The sequence below is a fragment of the Gallinula chloropus genome (assembly GCF_964237585.1).
Source record: "Gallinula chloropus genome assembly, chromosome: 3".
NCBI classification, from domain to species: Eukaryota; Metazoa; Chordata; class Aves; order Gruiformes; family Rallidae; genus Gallinula; species Gallinula chloropus.
The window spans coordinates 17,156,097-17,176,700 of NC_140087.1; the positions used below are offsets into that span (position 1 = coordinate 17,156,097).

At 39.0% G+C, this 20,604-nt stretch overlaps 1 protein-coding gene across 1 annotated transcript in view; it reads left to right on the forward strand.

Moving 5' to 3' along the window:
* MMS22L (MMS22 like, DNA repair protein) overlaps positions 1-20,604 on the forward strand; it is a gene marked incomplete at both ends in the record, with an annotated part of 92,635 nt that overhangs the window by 59,380 nt on the left and 12,651 nt on the right. The window contains 6 exons of the mRNA XM_084262541.1: positions 8,294-8,484; positions 10,957-11,107; positions 15,586-15,728; positions 16,517-16,659; positions 16,803-16,962; positions 19,085-19,254. Coding sequence (XP_084118667.1) covers positions 8,294-8,484; positions 10,957-11,107; positions 15,586-15,728; positions 16,517-16,659; positions 16,803-16,962; positions 19,085-19,254 — 958 coding nt within the window. The remainder of the gene's footprint in view (positions 1-8,293; positions 8,485-10,956; positions 11,108-15,585; positions 15,729-16,516; positions 16,660-16,802; positions 16,963-19,084; positions 19,255-20,604) is intronic.

Here is a 20,604-nt window from a genome sequence, read left to right on the forward strand (position 1 = left end):
AATTAATATAACTTAAACCCAGAACTCTAATGCTTTCCAAGTGTGATTTACTTTATATGTCCAATCAAATGCTTTTAATTGTGTAGTTGATAGACTTACTTGCAGAAGATACATAAAACAAACACAGCCCCGCCCAAACAGGCATAGTAAAAAATATAATTGCTTGTGAGAATATTAAAAAATCATGAGCTAGATTCCCTAGCTGTTGATACTGTAATTATTTAATTACTGACAACTTGCATCGTATGTACTAACGCACAGTCCAGTAATATGAGCAAATACTGCTCCTGCTGTACTCACATTGCAGCATTTAAAAGGGTCTCAGGTTTTCCCCATTCTTTTGTATGTTTCAGTGAATATCCCAAGTAATGTCTGAGAAAGGAAACTTGGCTTTAGTCTTCCAGTCACTGAAAGGAAAAAATAATTGTTTGAAGTGGTTAACTGTTATTAAAATATTTGTATATTCAAAGAGCATTATGTAATTTCCTGAATATGTTTAGTAATGAGTAAGGATCATTTAGTTTAAGGTATTTTCTGTTGATGATATTTTACTTGGGAAGGTGACCCTGAGTTAAATTGCAATGTGTGATTTGAATGCCCATGAGCTGCCCTTCATTGGTTTGATTGGGGGAGATTATCTGGATTTCTAATATACTTTAATTACTCTGCTTATATAAATTGTCACATTAGAAGCTTCTTAACAGTTGAGTCTGTTCCGTCAGCGATCCAGTAACAATAGGAATATACTAGGCTCTTCCACTGAGATCTGAAGATTTATACCATCAATGAAAGAATTGGAATGGCTCTGTTTTTAAACCTACTGTATCTTCATCAGGAAAGAGTATGTGATCTTTTACTCAGGCAGCAATTGGTGTGTGGTAAATTGAAGGGATCTGTAGCCTTTTCTATTTTGTTGATAGGCACTTTTTCAATTGAGGGAACATAATGCAAAATAAGTTTTAGGATGTTTAGAGATGATATTTTCCTGATGTGTATGTGGAAAAAAAAAGAGAAACCAATATGGTTGGCATTTTTGGATGGAGAAAGGTGGAGTATCTTTTAGCAATGCTTAGATAAGGTTTTACAGAGAAGCTCTCCAAATTGAAGTGCTGCCCTAATGTTTGTGTGTGTCTCATATAGCTGAAGCTTAGATGCCTGTCTGTCTGTGTCTCTCCACACACAAAAAAAGTCCTTTAAATTATGGTCTGAAACACCTCAGTCCTAGAGTGTTACAGTGGTAACTGTAGGTCAAGGCCTCTTGACCTTTCACTCCTGAGCACAAAGACCATCTGCCTGTCTGTCAGCTCTGTTCAGATGAACTAGGAGGATGTCAGAACTTGGAAGACTCCTGCTCTCAGACAGTGTAGATGTCTTCCAAGGTACAATGGTCTAATGGCCTAGAGTTACAGGCCTAGCTGGGCAGTATGTGTGTCCTAGAGAATTCACTCTTGCCTCCTATGTGAGACTTCATATTTTCTGTAGGCTAGCAGTAGACAAAGTGAAGGATTGAATCCAGTTTGTGTCTGGTGGGCCCAGGGAAATCTGATTCAATATCACGGAAAACAGAACCGTTGTTGAGTCCCAATGCTGAAGATGTGTACGTCAGCATGTTTGGGTTGGTTGGTTTGGTTTTTTGGTTGGTTGGTTTTGGGTTTCAGTAACAGACAACATAATTTGAACAATTAAATACCTGTTACCTAGTAGGCATAATATAAGGAAGTTGAGTGTCAACAGCTCCAGTCCTTGTAGGTTTTTTGCACTTTTGTCCAGTGACTGACTTAATGTAAAACTCAATCCAAGAGCAGAGCCTGATCCCAAAACCAGTATATCAAACCCGCACTTCAGTGCCCTCCGCCCTGAGACTGTGACTCCTTGGTTATATTTAACAAATACACCTGTATTCCAGGTTTTGAAATGAACGTGGCTACTTTTGCATTCCATGCAGCCTGGTTTTCTTGGTGTAGGTTAGTCATGGTCAGATTTCTGGGTCCCAGTAGATGAAGATTGTGGGTTAGATGCCTGGCTTGGGAATTTGTGTAGTTGAACTGTAGGCACCTAAGGAACTTCCCACTCAAGTGAGCAGTTTGGGAATTATGATTTGGGAGTCTCATATCTGTTTGTGCCCTGCTTCTCAACCATTATGTCCTTTTATCCCATTGGATCTCATGCAACATCCGAGGCATGTCACTTTCTGTATGCCTCATGTTGTTGTGCCTGATAAAGGCATGTTGTAACACTGACATGTATGATGTTGTGCAAGTCGGTGCTATAAAAACCTTAAGTATAAATGGGTGAATTCAAGCATTTGATAAAAATCCTGGATGTTACAGTTGTGAAAAGTATCTTTCTTCCCTTGTTACCCTTCCCTCCCTCATCATACCAGTCAGGGATCGTCACATACAGACATAATCAGATATTATTTGCACATCCCTTTTGCAGTAAACATTTAAATGTGCAGTTTACTGTGGATTATTGAAGCAAATTAACCTGAAGGAAGAACAGTGAAACACGATTTAGTAAATCGTGATCTGATGGGGGCGTGTTAATGTGTGATAATGTATCATTTTTCTGGTTCTGTTTGTACAGCGAGCAGTATAGCTCTGTAGTGGTAGTGATGCTGTTGTTATGACGTACACAGTGCTGACACTTTCATTATAAACTGGGGAGGTCCCCCAAATGTTTCTCTTAATGGATGGAAAAACTTCTTTTTGGCCTTAAATTTCTCATGTTGCTCATCTTTGAGATCTGTGTTTTTTTAAATTCCATAAAAATGGGTTAAAATTCTGTGCTGTCTTAGGTTGGTTCGGTTTTTCTGAGTTAACAAAGAGTGAAAAGGCTGTTGTTCATATATATATATATATATTTTTAAAAAAAGTATGGATAATTTGTATGTATCCTGCAGATATGGAGACGACTAAAGTTTGAGACATTCTGTATCCCAAAGAGCATAGAAACAGATTTAAAAGAGAACTTGGATGTTTGAATCAGACTTGGATAGAAGTTAGTCACTTTCCTTCATGCATGTTTTACTGGAAGAGCCGGCATATGGAAATGTCTGAAAGTCTGTAGGTAATTCCATTTTAACAAGTTCCCCAGGTACCTAAACTTGTGTGCCCAGAGAGACAAGATACTAAAAGCCTTTACCATGTGATGCCTGCAACCTACATCTATGACTTTTCACCAGTCTCTAAGCGTGCTTAGTTTGGAGCACTTTCTTCTTGGAGCTGCTGGGCCATTGTGGAACCAGTGTGCCACTCCTGTGTATCCAGTTCCATTTCATTGTCATGACTCTGCATATGCAAGAGAGGTAGGACCATACAGCTTGTTATTCACAGCTTGGCATAACTCCATGATACCACCCACAAGAAAGCAGACAAAACCAGATGCAACCATTGTGTCTTTGACTTTGTGCATGGCAGTGTGATAGTCCATGTTTAAACTAGCTTTTCTTTGCTGAATGTGTTGGAAAAAAATTGTTCAAAAAGTAACTAACTCTAAAAATATCTTCACCTTCCCACTTTGTATTATGTTTTCCCTTAGTAGAACAGGTTATCATTTCAGAAATGTGCACGTATTAAGTGTAAACTGCATATTTGAAGCACAGACATAAAAACAAATGCTTATGAACAAATTAGAAAGTGGAGGTTTAACAGTGAGTTTGTCAACATAGGAGTTGGTATCCGTATGGATCAACGAAATAAGTGCTATAGTTTCCATATTGTATAACTATCATGTATCTAAATACAATCATAAGTAACTAGATGAATACCCAGGCTGGATTATTTCCCAAGGCATGTGGAGGGCATGTGAGGATCTTGGATAGGACTAGTTACTAGAAATGTGTGTGGCATCCACTGAAACCTTGCTTCCATTTCTGGTCACTGTAAGAAGTAACAGTTTTGGTGGAATGAAAGGAAAAAATGAGTAGAGATATTCAAGAAGTATTGACGTTTTGTGGCATTTGAAATTGGTTGAGTAGTTTTGAACTAAATTCTGAAATGCTGCTTGGTGAATATTGTTTGGCACGGAAGCTGAGAACACTGCTCTCTAGCAGAGATCTCGGTGTTTTGCACCTGTAGTAGCAGCAGAAATTTTGAGTATATCACTGCAGTGAGATTTATGAAACCACAGAATGAATGGCTGAATAGATTTCTACAGAAAAGCCTGCTGCTTTGCTGTATGTTGGCGCTAGATAATTTCTTTGTAGTGGCAATTAAGAGGGCATAGGAAGCAGGAACACCTTTCCCTATGAAATGGAATTGTGTCAACATTGGCACTTTTATTTTGGATTTTATTTTGATGCCATCTTTATTGTGTAACTTACTGCTAATCTTTTCAGGAGAAACAAATATGCTTTTCATTATATTAATGTGGCTTTTGGTTTTGGGGAAACCTTAAGATGATAACTTTTGGGCACATTTCTGGGTAGCTGACACCTCTGTTTCTAGGGCTTTCTGAGAAAATGTGAACCTATTCTGTCATCTTCACTGCAACCAGAACTCTTACTTTGTTGCTCACTGCATAATCTCCATGTCTGGCTGTTGATGCTGCAAACTTCATAGCTACCCCGTGCCTGATGAAGCCTCAACTTCCCCCAGTCACTCTGTAGCTCTGTGGCAACACTAAAGTAGGACCAAGGGACAGTCTATTTGTTGCTAAAATATCAAAATGAGAAACTGTGTTGATAATCTTCCACTGATGGTTAAAGAGGGAAATCTCAAAGTTCAACTATTGTTCCAGTTCCATTGGTCTGCAGAGAGTGCAGAGCCCCTGTTATTTCAATCTGAGTGTGGTGGTGCTTTGTTTCATTTTACTTTGCCTGAGTTTTCCTTGAAAGAACTGATGTTAGTTGAAATTCTAAGCATCAAAGCCATTTATCATTTCAGAAATACTCGTATATCTCTACCCAATCTCCCTAGATTTATCCAAGGGTGATGGTCCTGCAGGTGTTGGCTTTTAATTATTTATTTGTTTCAACATCAAAAGGTCGTTCATTTCCTTTAAAAAGACTTTCCTGAGCTTAATCTTGGCTGTACTGGGCAGCTGAGTTCTGTGGATGCTGTGACTGGTGTGGCGTGGTCTGGGAGTGGAGGGACTGGGAATACTGTCCATGAAGAAACCAGTGTCTGTATTTATAGTCTGAGAGCCTCTGTGGGTGATAGTGTGTGTCCCTGCAATGCTGGTAGGAGGAGAGAGGTATTCTCTCATGTTGGGGTGTTCTGTACCCTTGTAGTTCAAATTAACTGACATTGTACCAAGTCTAAATGTCAGTGTGCAGCCTGACTGGATTATGGACTAGCAGTGACTTGAGTTTCCATTCTGTAGGCAGGTTTCTGTGTTTTATGTCGTTTACTTTTCCAGTTTGACTTAACATTTCACTCCAGTAATCCAGGCTTGCAAAAGTGTGGGTTTGTTTTTTTCTTTTTTGCAAAAGGGTGGTTCCTAATTACAGTAACTACATCCAGACAAATGGCTGCAATTCCTTACTGAGGTGGAGGATGCAGAAAATAATCCCACATGCTACCACTATTAGGTATACATCCAGCACAATTCTCGTTCAAGTAGCACAAACATACCCTTTTATAAACACAGTGATTATTTGATCTGATGGTAAAATGAAAAAGCACACTTCTTTTATGTAAATAAGAAATCCACAATTTAAAACAAGTAAAACCCACACCAAGTTATGTTACCATTGTAATGAGGCAAACAGTGTTTCTACACCTCTTAACACAATGGAAAGCCTCACGTATGTGCTTTCAGAACCAGTGTGATGTTTGAGGGTGTGCTTGTCCAGTGCTAGAAAAGTGTGGAAGCCTGAAGAAAAAGTAAAATTGTGTTTATCTGTGTTTTTCTGGAATGAAAAAAAGGTGTTTGTTGTAGAAGTAGCTGGCTAGTTCTGCTGCAGCACGTATCGATGCCCCATCGATTCTAAGCATTTACCTTATTGCAAGCATTTGTGTAGGTTACTATGAATAAACATAAATACTGAGTTGTACGTGTTGCCCTTCCGCTGACACGGAGATATATTACCTTACTTGGGAAGTCTGTACACCCTTCTGCTTTGCATAGATGGCTAAAGGAGATGCAAGGTACCCTTCTTTGGAGAGGCAGTTTAGAGGACAGAAAAAGGTCTTTGTGCAATTTTACAGTGTAGTCTGGGTGTAAGCATGGCAAAAATTGGTCTTGCAAGTTTTATTCTCTACTCTATGAGGCATCGTGCTTTCCTTTCTTAATAAAATAAACCCCAAAAAAGGCAAAAAAAAAATCCCTTTATGCTTTAACTGTTTAAACTTTTTTATTTTTTGTAATAAGCAAAAATATATTTTTAACTTGCTTCCTTAGCCCTGCTTTTTACTTTATTATTGTTTGTCCACTACACCCTTTTCTTTGCCCTTTTTTAGATAAGGGATGCTCCCAAAGAAGTGTTGGTTGGCCTTTTATGCTAATCTTGCTTCTATTTCAATTCATGTTGACTTCGAGAATATGCCTTATAAATAGGAATACCAACTGACTTACTGAATATAATCCTCAGTTTCTAAGCATTGATTGTTTTCACAGCATCCTTAAAGGGTAAGCTGTCTTACTATCCAAATATCATGGCTGGGAAACTGAGGCTAACAAAGGCTGTATGATTTCTGTGAAGCCACAGAGGGAATAAACGTTGGGTTTAGAATTACTGGCTTCTGTTCCCATGTTTGGACTCCTACCGTCTCTCAAAGACACACTTGATTCCTCCTAATATTGCCTATCTTTCTGTGTCTGTTAAATGTATCCATTTGAAAAGTAGCTGGTACTCAATTCTCTCCCTGTCTGTCCTATTGAAACTACTGGATGCCTGCAGGCTGGCATAAGGTATCCTTACCTTTGACAGCCAGGATGTTTTATGTTTTAAATTATGTGTTAGGCAGGATTTTTGGATACTAATTTGGTATAATGAGATGCGCTTCTAATATCAACCCTAGTACGGGAAGGCCTTGCAGCCAGTCTACTCTTTATTTAAAATTATTCCATTTCAGATGTCCTAATGAGTGCTGTGAGTTGTGTAATTCTTTCATAATTTTCCCACATTCCCAGAAGGGAAGTAGGAGCTGGAGTTTTTTTCTATTTTTGTTTTGGTTTATTTCAAATTACGTTGAGCACGGAATAAAGAACTAGGGGAAGAGTTTTGTGAAACACTTGCTGTTGTGAGGATGGCAATTAAGAAAAAAACATATTATGGTGTACAAACGTTAGTGCTAAGGCAAGTCTCGATGCCTCTGCTGCTTGCCATTATCTTATAAATATCTTGACTCTGACTTTACAGTGCTGTTTATAGAATTTAATAAAGCAAATGTAATAATGCTGCCTGTGCTTTAATGCACAATCTCAATTGAGTTGACCAGAAGATAAATAGGAACAGGAATGATAGTGCGTTCCTACAGATTGTTTTTAATAAGCATGTTATTTAGTTGATCAGCCCAGTGCAGTAATGCCTCCTATCCTGCTCTACCAGACAAATTTATTAATGCTTCCTCTGCGTCCTCCCCCCCCCCCCCCCATTTCTCTGAGAACATTGATTCCCTGCAGACATATCTCTATTAAACCTCTAGAAAGTCACAACTTCCAAATTAGATTAAGTAGCAGGAATGGTACTAGAAGAATCAAAGAAAATTGAGTGCGTTATTGAATTCATGCCACATTGTCTCAGGAAGAGATGGGAGTTATGTGTAGTGGTAACTTTTGTCCTTACTGTACTAACAAAGCTGTGGGCATTGCTGTCAAACCTAATTGTCTGCAGTGCATCAGGATAAAATGAATCTTTTCTCTTATCTAAACTCGTACCTAGTGAGGTTTTACAAATGAGAAATAGGTTTCAGAAGGAAGCCTTACAATTGATCAAAATCATTCGCCATTATTTGCTGTACACAGCCCTATCCTAAAAACCCTACTGACAAAAATTACAGGCAAGCAGCTGGCTCTGGGTTGTGAGCAGGCTTGCTTGTCACGCTAGCAGTTGCAAAATGCAGATATTCGTTTTAAAGCTGCCTATTTCTCATTTTGATCTGACATATTAAAAAGCATATAATTAATGGTTGACATTAGTAATTAACATTAACTTTGTGGTGCTTAATATGCCATCATTCATCCATCAAATAACTGGTATGCATAATGTCTTGGCATAAAGGATTTAATTGCACAAAATGATCCTTCGGTTCTCGGGCTCCGCGGTTTAAAGTAGTTGTAAATGCGTATTTAAAAGATGCGAATTTTTCATTTATTGAACGTAAACGCTGTTTGTGTTTCTCCCTAGGAGTGTGCACAAACGTGTAAGCCAGGGACTTCAGCCCGGGAACGCGGTCCCAGAGGCTCCGCTTCCATTAGCGGCTAAAGAGCACCACCTTGCTGTCGCCAGCGCTCTCTGGAGGAATTTCTTCCCCTATCTGAAAAGCCAGAGAATGTCGCAGATGCCACCTTCCCCACAGCTTGCTGATACAGCTGCAGGTTAGCACAGACCCTCCCTGCGGCCGCTGGGTTGGGTGCTGTTTTCTGGGTCACAAACTTTCAAGGCTTTTGCGGTTTGGGGTACTTCTCCTTCCAGGTATTAACCCAAAGATGTGAAATGCAAACGGTGGATTCCACGCTAAATATTTTGACAAGAAGAAATATTGCTGTGTGGAATTGCTTGATAGAATGCAAACCCATTGAGAACTCCAAAGGGGTCTGAAGCTATATAAGCATGACTTCTTTTTCCCCCTACCAACCACAGATTATGATCAATGCTCCAGTGTTATACAATACAAACGAGAATAAGCTAGACCTATAACTAGAGTTTAGATCTTTCTGTAGAATGTATTTGTATTATAATTTTCTGTTGAATTGTTCGTTATGGTGGCAATTCAAACTACCTTTTTTAAAAATACTATTTCACATTTGAAGATGAGTTTTAAAGGGTTGATTACACGACTTGTTTTTTGCTGAACATTCACAGTCATGATCATAAACTGATTTCATAATTCATGTTATTTATCATGCTTTTACACTGAAGGGTTTTAATCTTGAACTGCAGTGTTCCATATGTATGTGAACTCCATGTGCAGCAAGTCAGCATGGCAGTGAGTAGTAGAAAGAAATCCCAGTTTGATCTTTTAACACCAGTCGCTAGCATTGTATTCTGTAGTCACAATGGAATCTTGCAGCCATTTAACTAAAATTTAGAGAAGTGAAATACACAATATTTTTTTCCCATCATGATATGAATTAGGTAAAGTTACAGGCTCGGAAGTACTGAGTTAGCAATGGAAAAGTTAAAAGACCCTTCATCTGAAGGAGCTCTGCGGTAGTTAGCAGGTTGCGCTAATGAAGGAGACGGTGTGCAGCGGCAGTGGTCTCACACTGCTGAAGCATGTGTGGGAAACAGCAATACAAATCAAAGGAAGAGGTTGTTAATGTCACAACTTTCATTCATTTCCCACAGTGTCATATCTTTTTATTTTATATTAGCACGGTGAAATAGCAAGAAGAACAACCTATTATAAACTCAGCTTCGAAGCAGGGAAGTGCAGTTGTGACCTGCTTTATAGAGATGTGTTAGGCAGTACTGCCGAGGAAGGCAAACCCTTCCCACGCTGGATCAGCTTCTTGCCTCAGAGGTTGCAGCCCAGAGGAGAGAGCAGCGGTCACAGCTCTCCTGTTCCTCCTGCCAGGCAAAGAGCCTGGGACTCACATTATCCTTTCTGTCTCCCATTTCTCCCCCTCTCCCCCTCCCAACTACGTTATGGCTGATGCTGCAGAAACAATGTGATAATCTGGAAGAAGGCTGGCACAAATTGCTTCCTCACCTAAGGCAGAGTGGGGACTCTGTATGACCTCCTTTTTTATTCCAAGGCATGTCAGGAAATGTGACGTCCTTCCTAGCTTAAGGTAGTCTGTCCCTATACTGTTAATTAAAAGACCTTCATTGCTGTTTCTGAAAACTAACCTTACCTGTCTAATTCAAAGTCAGCTTCTGAATGGATGCAGATTTATAAATCCTTATTTTATTAAATTGATATTACAGTTATTTTTAATTTGATTTGGAAGATATGGAAACTCGTGAGCCCCTTTATTTCATTGCCTTCCATGGTCAGTTTTCCTGACTCATTTGATGCCTCCTGTTTCTGATAACCTAATAACTGCTTAGCATTTCAGATTACATTTTCTTCCTTAGTTTGAATGCATTTGTCATTTGCTACATCTTTTATGCTGGAAGTGTTAGATAGAGATTTCACGATAGACCTAACCGAAACAGCAGAAGGTTGTGCTTCATGAGCAAAAACTGCACAAAGTACTGTCCCAGTTTCTAGATCTGTGACTGTTACATGAAGGTCCTTTTTTTTTTAAGAATAAGCTTCTCTTATGTATCTGTGCTTTATTTACACAGTAGCTTCTGATACATGAAAAGTTTATTTTTAAAATAGTAATGTACCAGCTTTTACTGAGTGGTTTCTTTCTAAATACAGTTCTTCACTGTGAGAAATGTGTAAAAACAACTAAGCAAAGAAATAAAACTGAACCCCATAAAGCACAGAAATACTTCTGTGTACAAGGGGAGAAGTGGCAGATGGAGACAAGAAAAGGAGGCCAAGAAGAGCAAGTTTTTAAGTTCTGTTTTTTATTGCATAGGTGATAAAGGTATGCCTTCAGGGTTTATAATCTGTGGTTTCATTAATGTATTTGAAATGGTGCATCTTTGGATCCATTTTCACTCTCTTGCATTCAGTGTGTCATGTTGACATACAAACTCTCTGGGACAGAGACTACATTTAACAAGTGTACAAACGCTGTTAGACTAGTTGCCTAGTTTTAATTGAGATTTCTGGTCCTCCCAGACTGCACACTATTAATCATAATTAATTTTCAGCACCTTCTAGCGGAATGGGGTTGTACTGAGAAACCACTGAACTGATGCCTTGTTTTTCTTTCTTTAAAAATCAGGGTTTACTCTCTTAGCGTTGGATATACCCAGCAAAGCCCTATCAGACCTCCAGCCACAGCCCGTTCTATCAATGATGCAGCTGTTTGGATGGGATGACATGGTGTGGCCTCAGCTGGTGTCAAGATACCTAAGTCACCTAATTCAAAACAGGTGAAAAATGTCAACTGCATGTACCTTCTCATTCCTTCATTAGACTTGTGGAAAACGTTGGTTCAGAGAGTAAAGTTTCATCAAGATGGTCCAGGGTCTTTGCATCTGTTAATGTTCTAGGTTTCTTGAAATAATCTGGGATCATTCACAAAGGTGATGGGTGTTATTTGGGTTGGATTGTTGGGGTTTCATGTGTAAATAGCTTAAGATACTCAAAATTTGATAGGTAAGTATTTTGAAAAAGTTATTTGTCTTTTTATATAGCAAACCACTTATTTTTTTTCCTTACAAGAAGCAATGTTGTTACTCACAGATTTTCAAAAATGGGGACCTAGACAATATCTTCAGAGAAGTACTTATGTGAAGAGTAGTGCTGCATCAAAGTGAAATGCCTGAACCCATAACCTACTTTTAATTTGCATAGTTACAGTTATGCACTCCCTTCTATTGTCACTACACTAGGGCACCAGTGTTACAGTTTGGCAAGGTCTCCTGCCCTGGCTGCACTTGAACTTGAATAATGTAACTTGGTGAATTTTATAATTTCTAATTAAAAGGCCTGGTCTTATTTTTCCTCATAGCAGTTGCACTTAAAACCTTAAATCCTTTTCTAAAAAGTCAAGATAAACATTGTCATGCAAATCTGAAGGTGCTGTGTAGTAAGTCTCCAGTGTTTAAATGTCTTGACTTCTTCAACATAAACAACTTCTTTAGGAAGCTGAGAAGGATGGATTGGGCAGTATCAACGTACAAGGAAATGCATGCATTGAGACTTTATTTTTTACAATCCTGGGTCACTTTCTGGGTGTATATTAATGTTCATGCAGCTCAGGTTTCTGAGATCTGCTAAATGGATACTTTAAATTAAAGAATAGGTTTAGAAAAATTATTACATTCCTATGCTTTACATGCCAGTATTGACTTTTTACAGAATTACTCGGTTGTTTAGGTTGAGACTCTTGAGATCAGGCAGTTTGACTTGTCCGATGCTTCTGTGCAAGCAGGGTCAGCTAGAGCAGATTGCCCAGGACTCTGTCCAGTCAGACTTTTATATACCTAAGGAATTTCATTTGCTTTCAGTAGGCCTCTGAAGTTGAGGAAGATGGATGGTGGTGGTGGCGGTTGTTGTGCTGTGTTTTTTTCTGAAGTAAGGGAGGTGAGAGATTGGAAATGTTTCTATGTCAGACTATATTTTAAGTCAAAAACGTTGCACATTTTAAGGGTACGTATTATACTAAGAAGCATGCTGCACATTAGGATGTGGTAAGGACTGTTTCATTGTGATCAGCAAAGATGTGCCTATGGCCACCTTGTAGGGAGACGTTAAAATGCATTGAATTTAGTTACTTGGGTATCACTTTGGAACTCAGGAGAGGAGCATCCAGTCCTCTGATTTCCTGTATTTCTTTCATAGGGATTTTTATAGGGTGAGTTTCATGCCAAGTTGCAGATACCTAACACATGTTGAATGAAGTAAGAGTTCAGTGCATAAATGTCCATTTATAACTTGAATTTTGCTGCTCTTCTAGTGAGATCAAGGAAAATATTTTGATGCCTGAACTGGAATTTTGGGATAATTTAGGTGCTTAAGGCTAATTACTGGTTCTTGCAGTAAAGTCTTAAGTGATTGAAAGCAGTTACTTAAGTATTCATTAGCAATATTCATTAAGCACCTGAAATATTGTTATATATATATCCACAGACACATTGCTATGCTGAGTGAGGTAGCATTTCCTGTGTTGGGAACCGTGGCCAAAGCATTCCTGTTCCCAGGTGTTTGGGAGCACAGTTGTATTAGCAAGTGCAGAGATGCTCATGTGGCTAGTACTGAGTTCTCCGTGCAACCCCACTGCCGTAATTTCATCTAAAAATACAGTTAGAATTGATGATAGCTGCCTGATGTACACTAGTGGAGAGGTTAGAGCAATTGAGCAGGAGTTTAGAAAACCCAAGTTAAGTGGGTCTTGCACTCTGAGGGAATTCAAACCTTTGTTTCTAAATACTGCCTTAGAAAGGAACGAGAGGGCCTTGCCCCCCTCTTGCAGGTTGTGCCTTGGACTAACTGAAAATGTCAGGTTCACAGATGCAATATTGAGAGAACTAGTAGGTAAAAGCATGACTGCATAGTTGAGTGATGATGGGTATTTGTTGCTTATGTGTCTGTATATGTTCTCACTCTTTCTGGGCCCCTCTCATACGTTCTCTCTCACTCTTACTCTGCTTTTCTGAATCTTCCCCCCTGCTGGAAGCATGGGATGGAAAGCACTCCCACAGAGAAAGGTATTTTTGTCCCTTTCGTAAGGGATTTGCCAGCCCTCAAGGAGAACTGTCTGTTTTTCCCCTCTCAGTTACTTCAAGGCCCATTGAGGTAAAAACTGAAGTATCTGAAAGGAGGAGAAGGTATGTCATTCCCTTTTCCGTGAGCAGTAAGGTGTGCAGATTTCCTTATGCAAGGACAATGAGTACCTAAGATAAGCCTTTTTTTGGTAGAATTATACAGAGGTATCATACTCTAAACATTGACATTTTAGGATATGCTAATAAGACAGCATTTTTTTATTACTTTTTTTTTGTAACATGATTCATGTACTTATTTACCTTAGGCAGTTGCAGAGCAAAAGTTATCAAAGTATCTAAGTGCTGGGATCTTAAGACTTCATGGTTACTGCGCTCTGATAATTTTCACATCAAACATTCTCAGTTAAAAACTAAAGAGATTGCTTCATTGCTGATACTGTTATATACCCAGCAAGCTCTGCCTGGTCTCTTTAAGATTGAGGCTTATTCTGCATATCATTTATTTCAGGATCGAACACAGAGGTTCTGATGGACAAGCTGTACCCTTAGGAACACAGGCACAAACTTTGGTGGCATTTCTTTTGCAGCCTAAAAGTTTCTCTGCAGATGCGTATTGTGTAGCTACAATACTACTAGTATTGTAACCTGTTCAAAAAAATCTTGGAGCATGTGTGTAAACTCACTGGTTTAAAAGGACCACTTGCTGTCCTTCTGGCAGGTACTTACCATTCTTTCCTTTCTTAAGGATTAGGAGCATATTCCTCTCCAGTTTTAGGAAGATGTTAAAGTGGCGTACCAGCACGTGAGAGAAACAAAGAGTGGCACTACAGCAGAAAATGTTTTTGTTGAGTTGTTGGCTAGTTGTTTGCTAGTAGACTAGCTGTGTACTAGGTTATGTAAGGCTGTGACTTTTCTGATGTTTATACATTACTGCAAAGAGTATTAAGTCCATAGACATCCTGGGTTTATCCCTTTTGGTAATGGAATTTAATTATCTTTTTTAAATGTTTTATTTGCTTGCATTTGGTCTTGTTATTTATTTTGTCAATCAGCAGGGATGTTCAGACAAAATATACAGTTGTCGTTGGTTTTAATGAAATGAAACAGGAAAAAAAGCTCTATTAATGTTGTTCAGTGAGAAACAGGATCCAGTTTGGTTTCTGTCTGGACCTGTGTTGACTTTCTGTTGCAAACACGAGTAAAAATTCAGGAGAAAATAAGTAGATTTATATGTACATATATCAAGAATAGACTACAAGCATTTTTCATTAAAGTCAAAGCACCTAGGACTGACCAGGGAGGAAATCTCTCAAGTAAAAAGGTGTAACTATTTTCAAGAAATTTCAGTGACCTGAAGCACACAAGGAGCTCATCTGATAGGAATTGCAAACAGGGCGCAGAACAGACCCGCTGTCCATCAGCAAGGGGTTTCTGCAGAATTAATGATGCAGGCTGATATGCTTGGGAAAAGTGGCTACAGCAGCTACTTGCAGTGGTAAGGCAGGTACAGCTTGGGGAACACTCAGCAGTAGAGTAGAGGGGTTGTGCATTGAGCATTGATGGTGCCATTCACGCCAGCCTGACACCTGACTGGTGGAACAGTAGTGATTGTTGGATTGGAAGCATATATACAGCACGTTTGCTGTGTGTGGGAATGTATATCCTTGTGTATGTGTACATACATAAATGCATACGTCTGTAAGTGTACATCAAGTAGAGCGGTTTCCTTTCTCATCTCCAAGCTGCCTTTTTATGTTACTCCTTTTGATCTGTTTCTAACGTGACATGTCTGTATTTGCTACTGTAGACCTCCTCTCCATCTTCTATATCACTAGGACTAGGCAGACTTCAGAGGAGCGTGGGGCACCGGAGCTAACTTTATTGGAAAGGCTGGGGCAGCTTAAGCAGTTTTACATAGAGAAAACATATGTATATGCGTATATATACTTTTATTTTACCATGGGTAGCATTGCCGAATTTATCATGCTCTCTGTGTTTAGGCACTGGGATACTGTGAGCAGATTCTGTAGAGCCATGCCAGTTGGCCTTTCTGTTGCTTTATTTCTGCTCCTTCCTGTGCACTGTTCCTATATGCCTACAGCCAAACGAGAGACGCTGCCGCCTTCCTGCACGCTTCCGTTTGATCTCTCTACCTTTTTCTTCCTCTTCCACCTATACAGTGCGCTGTGTGAAGCTTTTTCTGGTATGGGGTATGCATCCTATGAAGCTTTGACAGTACGCTCTTGGTTTCGATGCATTTTGCAAATGTTCATAGATCAACCGCCTGGTATCCTGGCCAAGACAGATGCTGAGCGAACAGTTGGTAAGTGTTCACATTTCCCTAATGTTTGCAGTAACGATTCTATATTGCAAAACTGGCAAACATTTTCAGCTAATTACAAAATGTATTTTTGTTTGTATTCCTTTACTTTTACCTAATTACAAAATGTGTTTCTTTACGCTGCTTGTGCTATTTATTGATAGTTTGCCTGCTCTGCATATGACAAATTTATCACAAACAAAGATAAAAGAGCTTGTTTCCTTGGAAGCAAAGAACAAAAACTTGCTCCCAAGGAAACAAGCTATTTTTCCCCCATGGAGAAAGTGCTCTGAAAAAAGTGAAAACCTGAAGTAAATAGTCAGAAATCATGCTGTGAATGCCCTAAAAGAGGAAGGGAAAAAAATAAAGGGGAGGGGAGAAGGGGGGGCGGGTATCCAGTTACATGTAATTCTTCCCATTTTTTATATTAGATATTTTGCTTTCTTAGAGCAATACTTCATAACTTCTTTGGTGAAGCACCACAGTTCTAATTATTTGTAGAACACATTTTACTTGTTTTTCATACACACTTTGAGGATTTTGAAGAAAGCCATCAGGAAAATGAAAGATTTGGTTATCCCTCCTGAATACTCTTCGTTCTCCTCTCTTTGTATCAGAAACGTAACTAGTTCAGACACCCGTTCTTTGTTTAGGGAGATGCAGTGGGTTGCAGAATCCTTGTAGTTTAGACATTTTAAAATCCTGTTTCATTTTATGATTTTGGGACTAAAGCAAATTGAAAATCATAACTGTATAGTATATTTACTGCTGTGCTCTCTTGTTACAAACAGCAAAAGCCTATAAGGACCAGCTGACTGAAATGACAAGACTGGTTTTTAAACTCTCAGAAGTAGAAAACATACTTTCAAAGGCTCATGTTGAAGAGTCAGCTTTCAAGCAAGACCCTAAAAATGCTCTTGTCCAGTTCATTAAGGTACTGTACCTCTCTCTCTGTCAGCATCAGGAAAAGGCATTATGTACAGAGATTTTGTTTGGTGTACAGAAAGAAATTATGCAGACATCCTAAGAGACTTAGTAAGTTTATTTATATTTATTGCAGTGTTTCTGTTTTCTCAGGCTGTTGGTAGAACATACAGTGGCCTTCACACGCTGCCTGAGAAATCTGCCATGGTAGCAAAGGCCCTGGAGTATTTAGGTGATGTATTAAAATATGTAAAACCTTATCTGAAGGTAAAAGGACCTCCAGAAGGTCTGCAGCTGACATACTGGATCATAGGTAAGTATTTTGCAACTTTTTATCTTTTAGGAAATGATGTTAAGGAATCAGTAAAATGTGATTACTTTTTTTAAATGCTTTTTTTCCTCTCTGCTGTCCATCTTATATGGTTTAAAAAAGCAAAGTTACCAAGATGTTATTTAGATATTTAACTTTCTTCCACTGATTCTTCTTTGATTTTTATCCTGACTATAACCTCCTTGTAGTTTTGGTGGGGATTTTGGTTTTGTTTTTTCTAATTACCCCTGCAAATCAGTGTTTTTGAAAGCAAGATGTTTTCATGTCATTGGACACTGTGAAAACCACCTGTTTTACTGAAACAAAACCAGAAGCTGTGACAAGCCAGCGAAGCAATGCTACGACATGCTATATCACATTTACTGGAGTTAGGGTAGTGGGCAGGTTGGCTTAGGAATGTAACTTTCTTTTAGAGCTGCCTCTCTTACGTACACTCTGTGCTTGATTAAAGCTTCAATTCTAGTATTTGTTCACTAAAGTGGGGAACTACTCATTTATTATGAATGAATGCGCCAGTCTGACCTACTTACCTTTAAAAACAGAGTAAGCCTTATGCACCTTAAAGACAGGGGTAATGGTTGGCGTGTACATGCAGTATACGTTGTGACTGTCAGCAATACAGAGAAAAGCATGACCACGATGCAAAAGGTGCGTCTAATCACAGAATCATAGGGGTTTGAAAGGACCTTAAGAGATCATCAGGTCCAACACCCCTGCCAAACAGGTTCCCTGGGACAGGTCGCACAGGTAGGCATCCAGTTAGGTCTTGAATATCTCCAGAGAAGGAGACTCCACAGCCCCCCTGTGCAGCCTGTCCCAGGGCTCTGTCACCCTCACTGTGAAAAAGTGACTAATGTAACAGAGTTTGAGATTTGTAAAAGACTTAATTTACTATTTAATTTTACTATTGTAAAAGACTTAATTTTTCTGTTGCAAGATCTGCGTATGTTGATATGAGACACATGTCACATGAAATGGTTTTAGGTATCCAGATGCTGGGTTGGAGCCCTGTAATGTAATTTTAAATTGGTATTTTCCTTTAAGTTCCTTGCAGTGGGGAGTGATTAATCTCCAGTCAGGCTGTCGTATGCAAGAAACTGTCCTTTCCCTTTAGTTAAGAAAACATTAAAAAAAGGTTTAAAAGAAAAAACCAAAAAACTATGCATATTTTCATCACTTCTTCACATTCTGTGGGCTTGTTAAATTATATGGACAAAGCATGGGACGTAACACATCTAAACACCTCGTGCCTGTGGTCAGATTGTGTCTTCTGCTGTCCCATACATCACAGCAGCGATAATAGGAGGAGTACTTTTAGCTGGAATGAACACGTTTCTTTCAAAACAGGAAGCTCAGACAACGTTATTAGAAGTATTGTTAAGTGACTGTTCCCTTTCTCTATGATTGATCATTGTGTTTTCTTTCACTCCACAAGATTAATGTTGTTTTGTGTTGCTTTTAGAGATGGTAATGGATGACTTTTATAGATTAATAATATCTTGTAACAGCCTACTTTTGATCTTTCCTTATTTTCAAAGTCTTAAAACATATTTTCTTGGAAAATTCCTGTTATTTTTAACCCAGCAAACTTCTTGCTTCTAATTGAATGTGAACTTAGAGCCTGTGGGAACCTACTGCATAGGAATCTGCCTTTATTGAATCTGTGTTTTCAGTATTAACACACAAATGTGTATTTTAACTATAGATTTATTTTCTTAGGAAAAATTGTACCTCACATGCTATGTGAGTACATGTGTGCTCATTCCAGTAGTGTTATGTGCCAAGCTTTATAGTTTTCCTGCAGGGATGTTAGAAATTGCCTTTCCTTTAGCGTTGCTGTACTTTTCCTAAAGCATCCCCACTTCCCTATCAACTTGTAACATATTGAATCAATTTAATCCTTTCATTTGTGGAACTGTAAATGGACTTTGAGTACTCTTTACTGGGCTTTTTCTAACGGAATGCCATGGAGTGAGCACATGGGTGTGAGACATTTCAGTTGCTGTTGCTACTCTTGGATTATCTAATTTTTTTTTTTTTCCCAACTGTAAATTGCTTTGAGATTTCTTGGTTTTATTGTTTTTTAATTATTTTTTTCCAACAGGATGCCTTGTAAAGTTCTGGGCACCGATACTGGCTACTTCCAAAGCACAGCAACTGCTGTTCCGCATCGTGGATTGCTTGCTGCTGCCGCACTCTGTGCTCCAGCAGGACAAAGAGCTGCCTGTGGCTTTGCTGTCTGCCATTCAGGAAAGCCTGCATCTTTACCTTCAGGTAAGTATCTGAACTCAATCAGCAGACAAACCTATCTTCAGGAAAAGATTCATACTGCAGAGGATGTTTTCTTTTTTCCCTAAGCAAAACAAGTGTTGACAATTTAAAAGAGCAAGAGGGGTTTGTGGTGGGTTTTTTTCTTCCTGTAGAAGTGGAAGGAAAACTGCCCTCCCCTTGGCTTTCCTCCCATTGTGTGCAGCTATGCTGTGGTGCGTTCCAGAGCTGCTGGTCTGATCACTGTATACAGAGAAGCTGTTAGCCAACCTGCTGCTTACACTGATCTCTGATTGGAGAGGTTCCTGAAATGGTGGGATCAAATAAGCATAATGTGTGCCAGGATACTTGAGGAGAGGAGAGCAAACAAATGTTTTAAATCATCCTTTACTTAGCTAACTGGAGATAATTAAAGATGAGCTACATTTATCTTTTCCCCACTGCTCTTAGAACAGAAGACGATCCTCTGCATCCAATGACACTTTTATCTTAATAGTTTGATAATGTTTTTTGCTGAATCAAATTCCTGCTGCTTACACTTATGTGACTTCTTGCTCGTTATTCCTTCTATTCTTACCTCAGCTTACCTATTACTCTTGAAACTCTGTCAGGCTTGGTGATGCTGTAGAAAGAAACTAATTCCCCCAGGTGAGGAACACAAAAGGATTTTTAATTTTTTTTTTAATAAGTAAGTTGACATGGTTTTCCTTGTAAATCCTTGGGTCTTTTTTGCTTGCTTTTTTCCCTTCCCTCTTAGCCTTCAATTTTAATTGCAGACTTAACTGATTACAGCATTGTGTTGAGAACCAGCACAGTGGTGGCATTGTGAGCATCCCTCAGATTTGTTGTGTCTTTCAGAAGTTGCATGGCGCTCGATGGTGTGTTGTACAGACATGAATGCTGTTATATAATGGTGTGCAGAATATGGCATGCTTTGCTGCTCTGTAGGTATTTTCAGAAGCTATATACTTGTAGGACCATCTGGACACTGATATTACACAGAGTGTGACTGCTTGCTAATTTAGTATTTTAGTCTGAGAGCGCTGCTTCTCTGTAGCCTGCGCATACGGATGTAGCTTTAAGATGAAGCCACTCAAGTTGGTTCTGAGCTCCAAGTGTTTCCTGTTCTCTTTGTCAGTCTCTGCCTTCCTGACCTCGCTGTCCCACTCTTCAGCACTCTGCTGTGTAGCCCACGTGCTTTCCGGCAAAACCAGATGATCTTATTGAACAAATAGTTTATTTTAGACAAATGTTGCTTCTAGAAAACGAGTAATTGTTTAATTTCACAATTTCTCTTCTGGGGAAACAAGATGAAGAAGAGAGTTAAGTTTCCTATTTCAATATGGAACAACTACA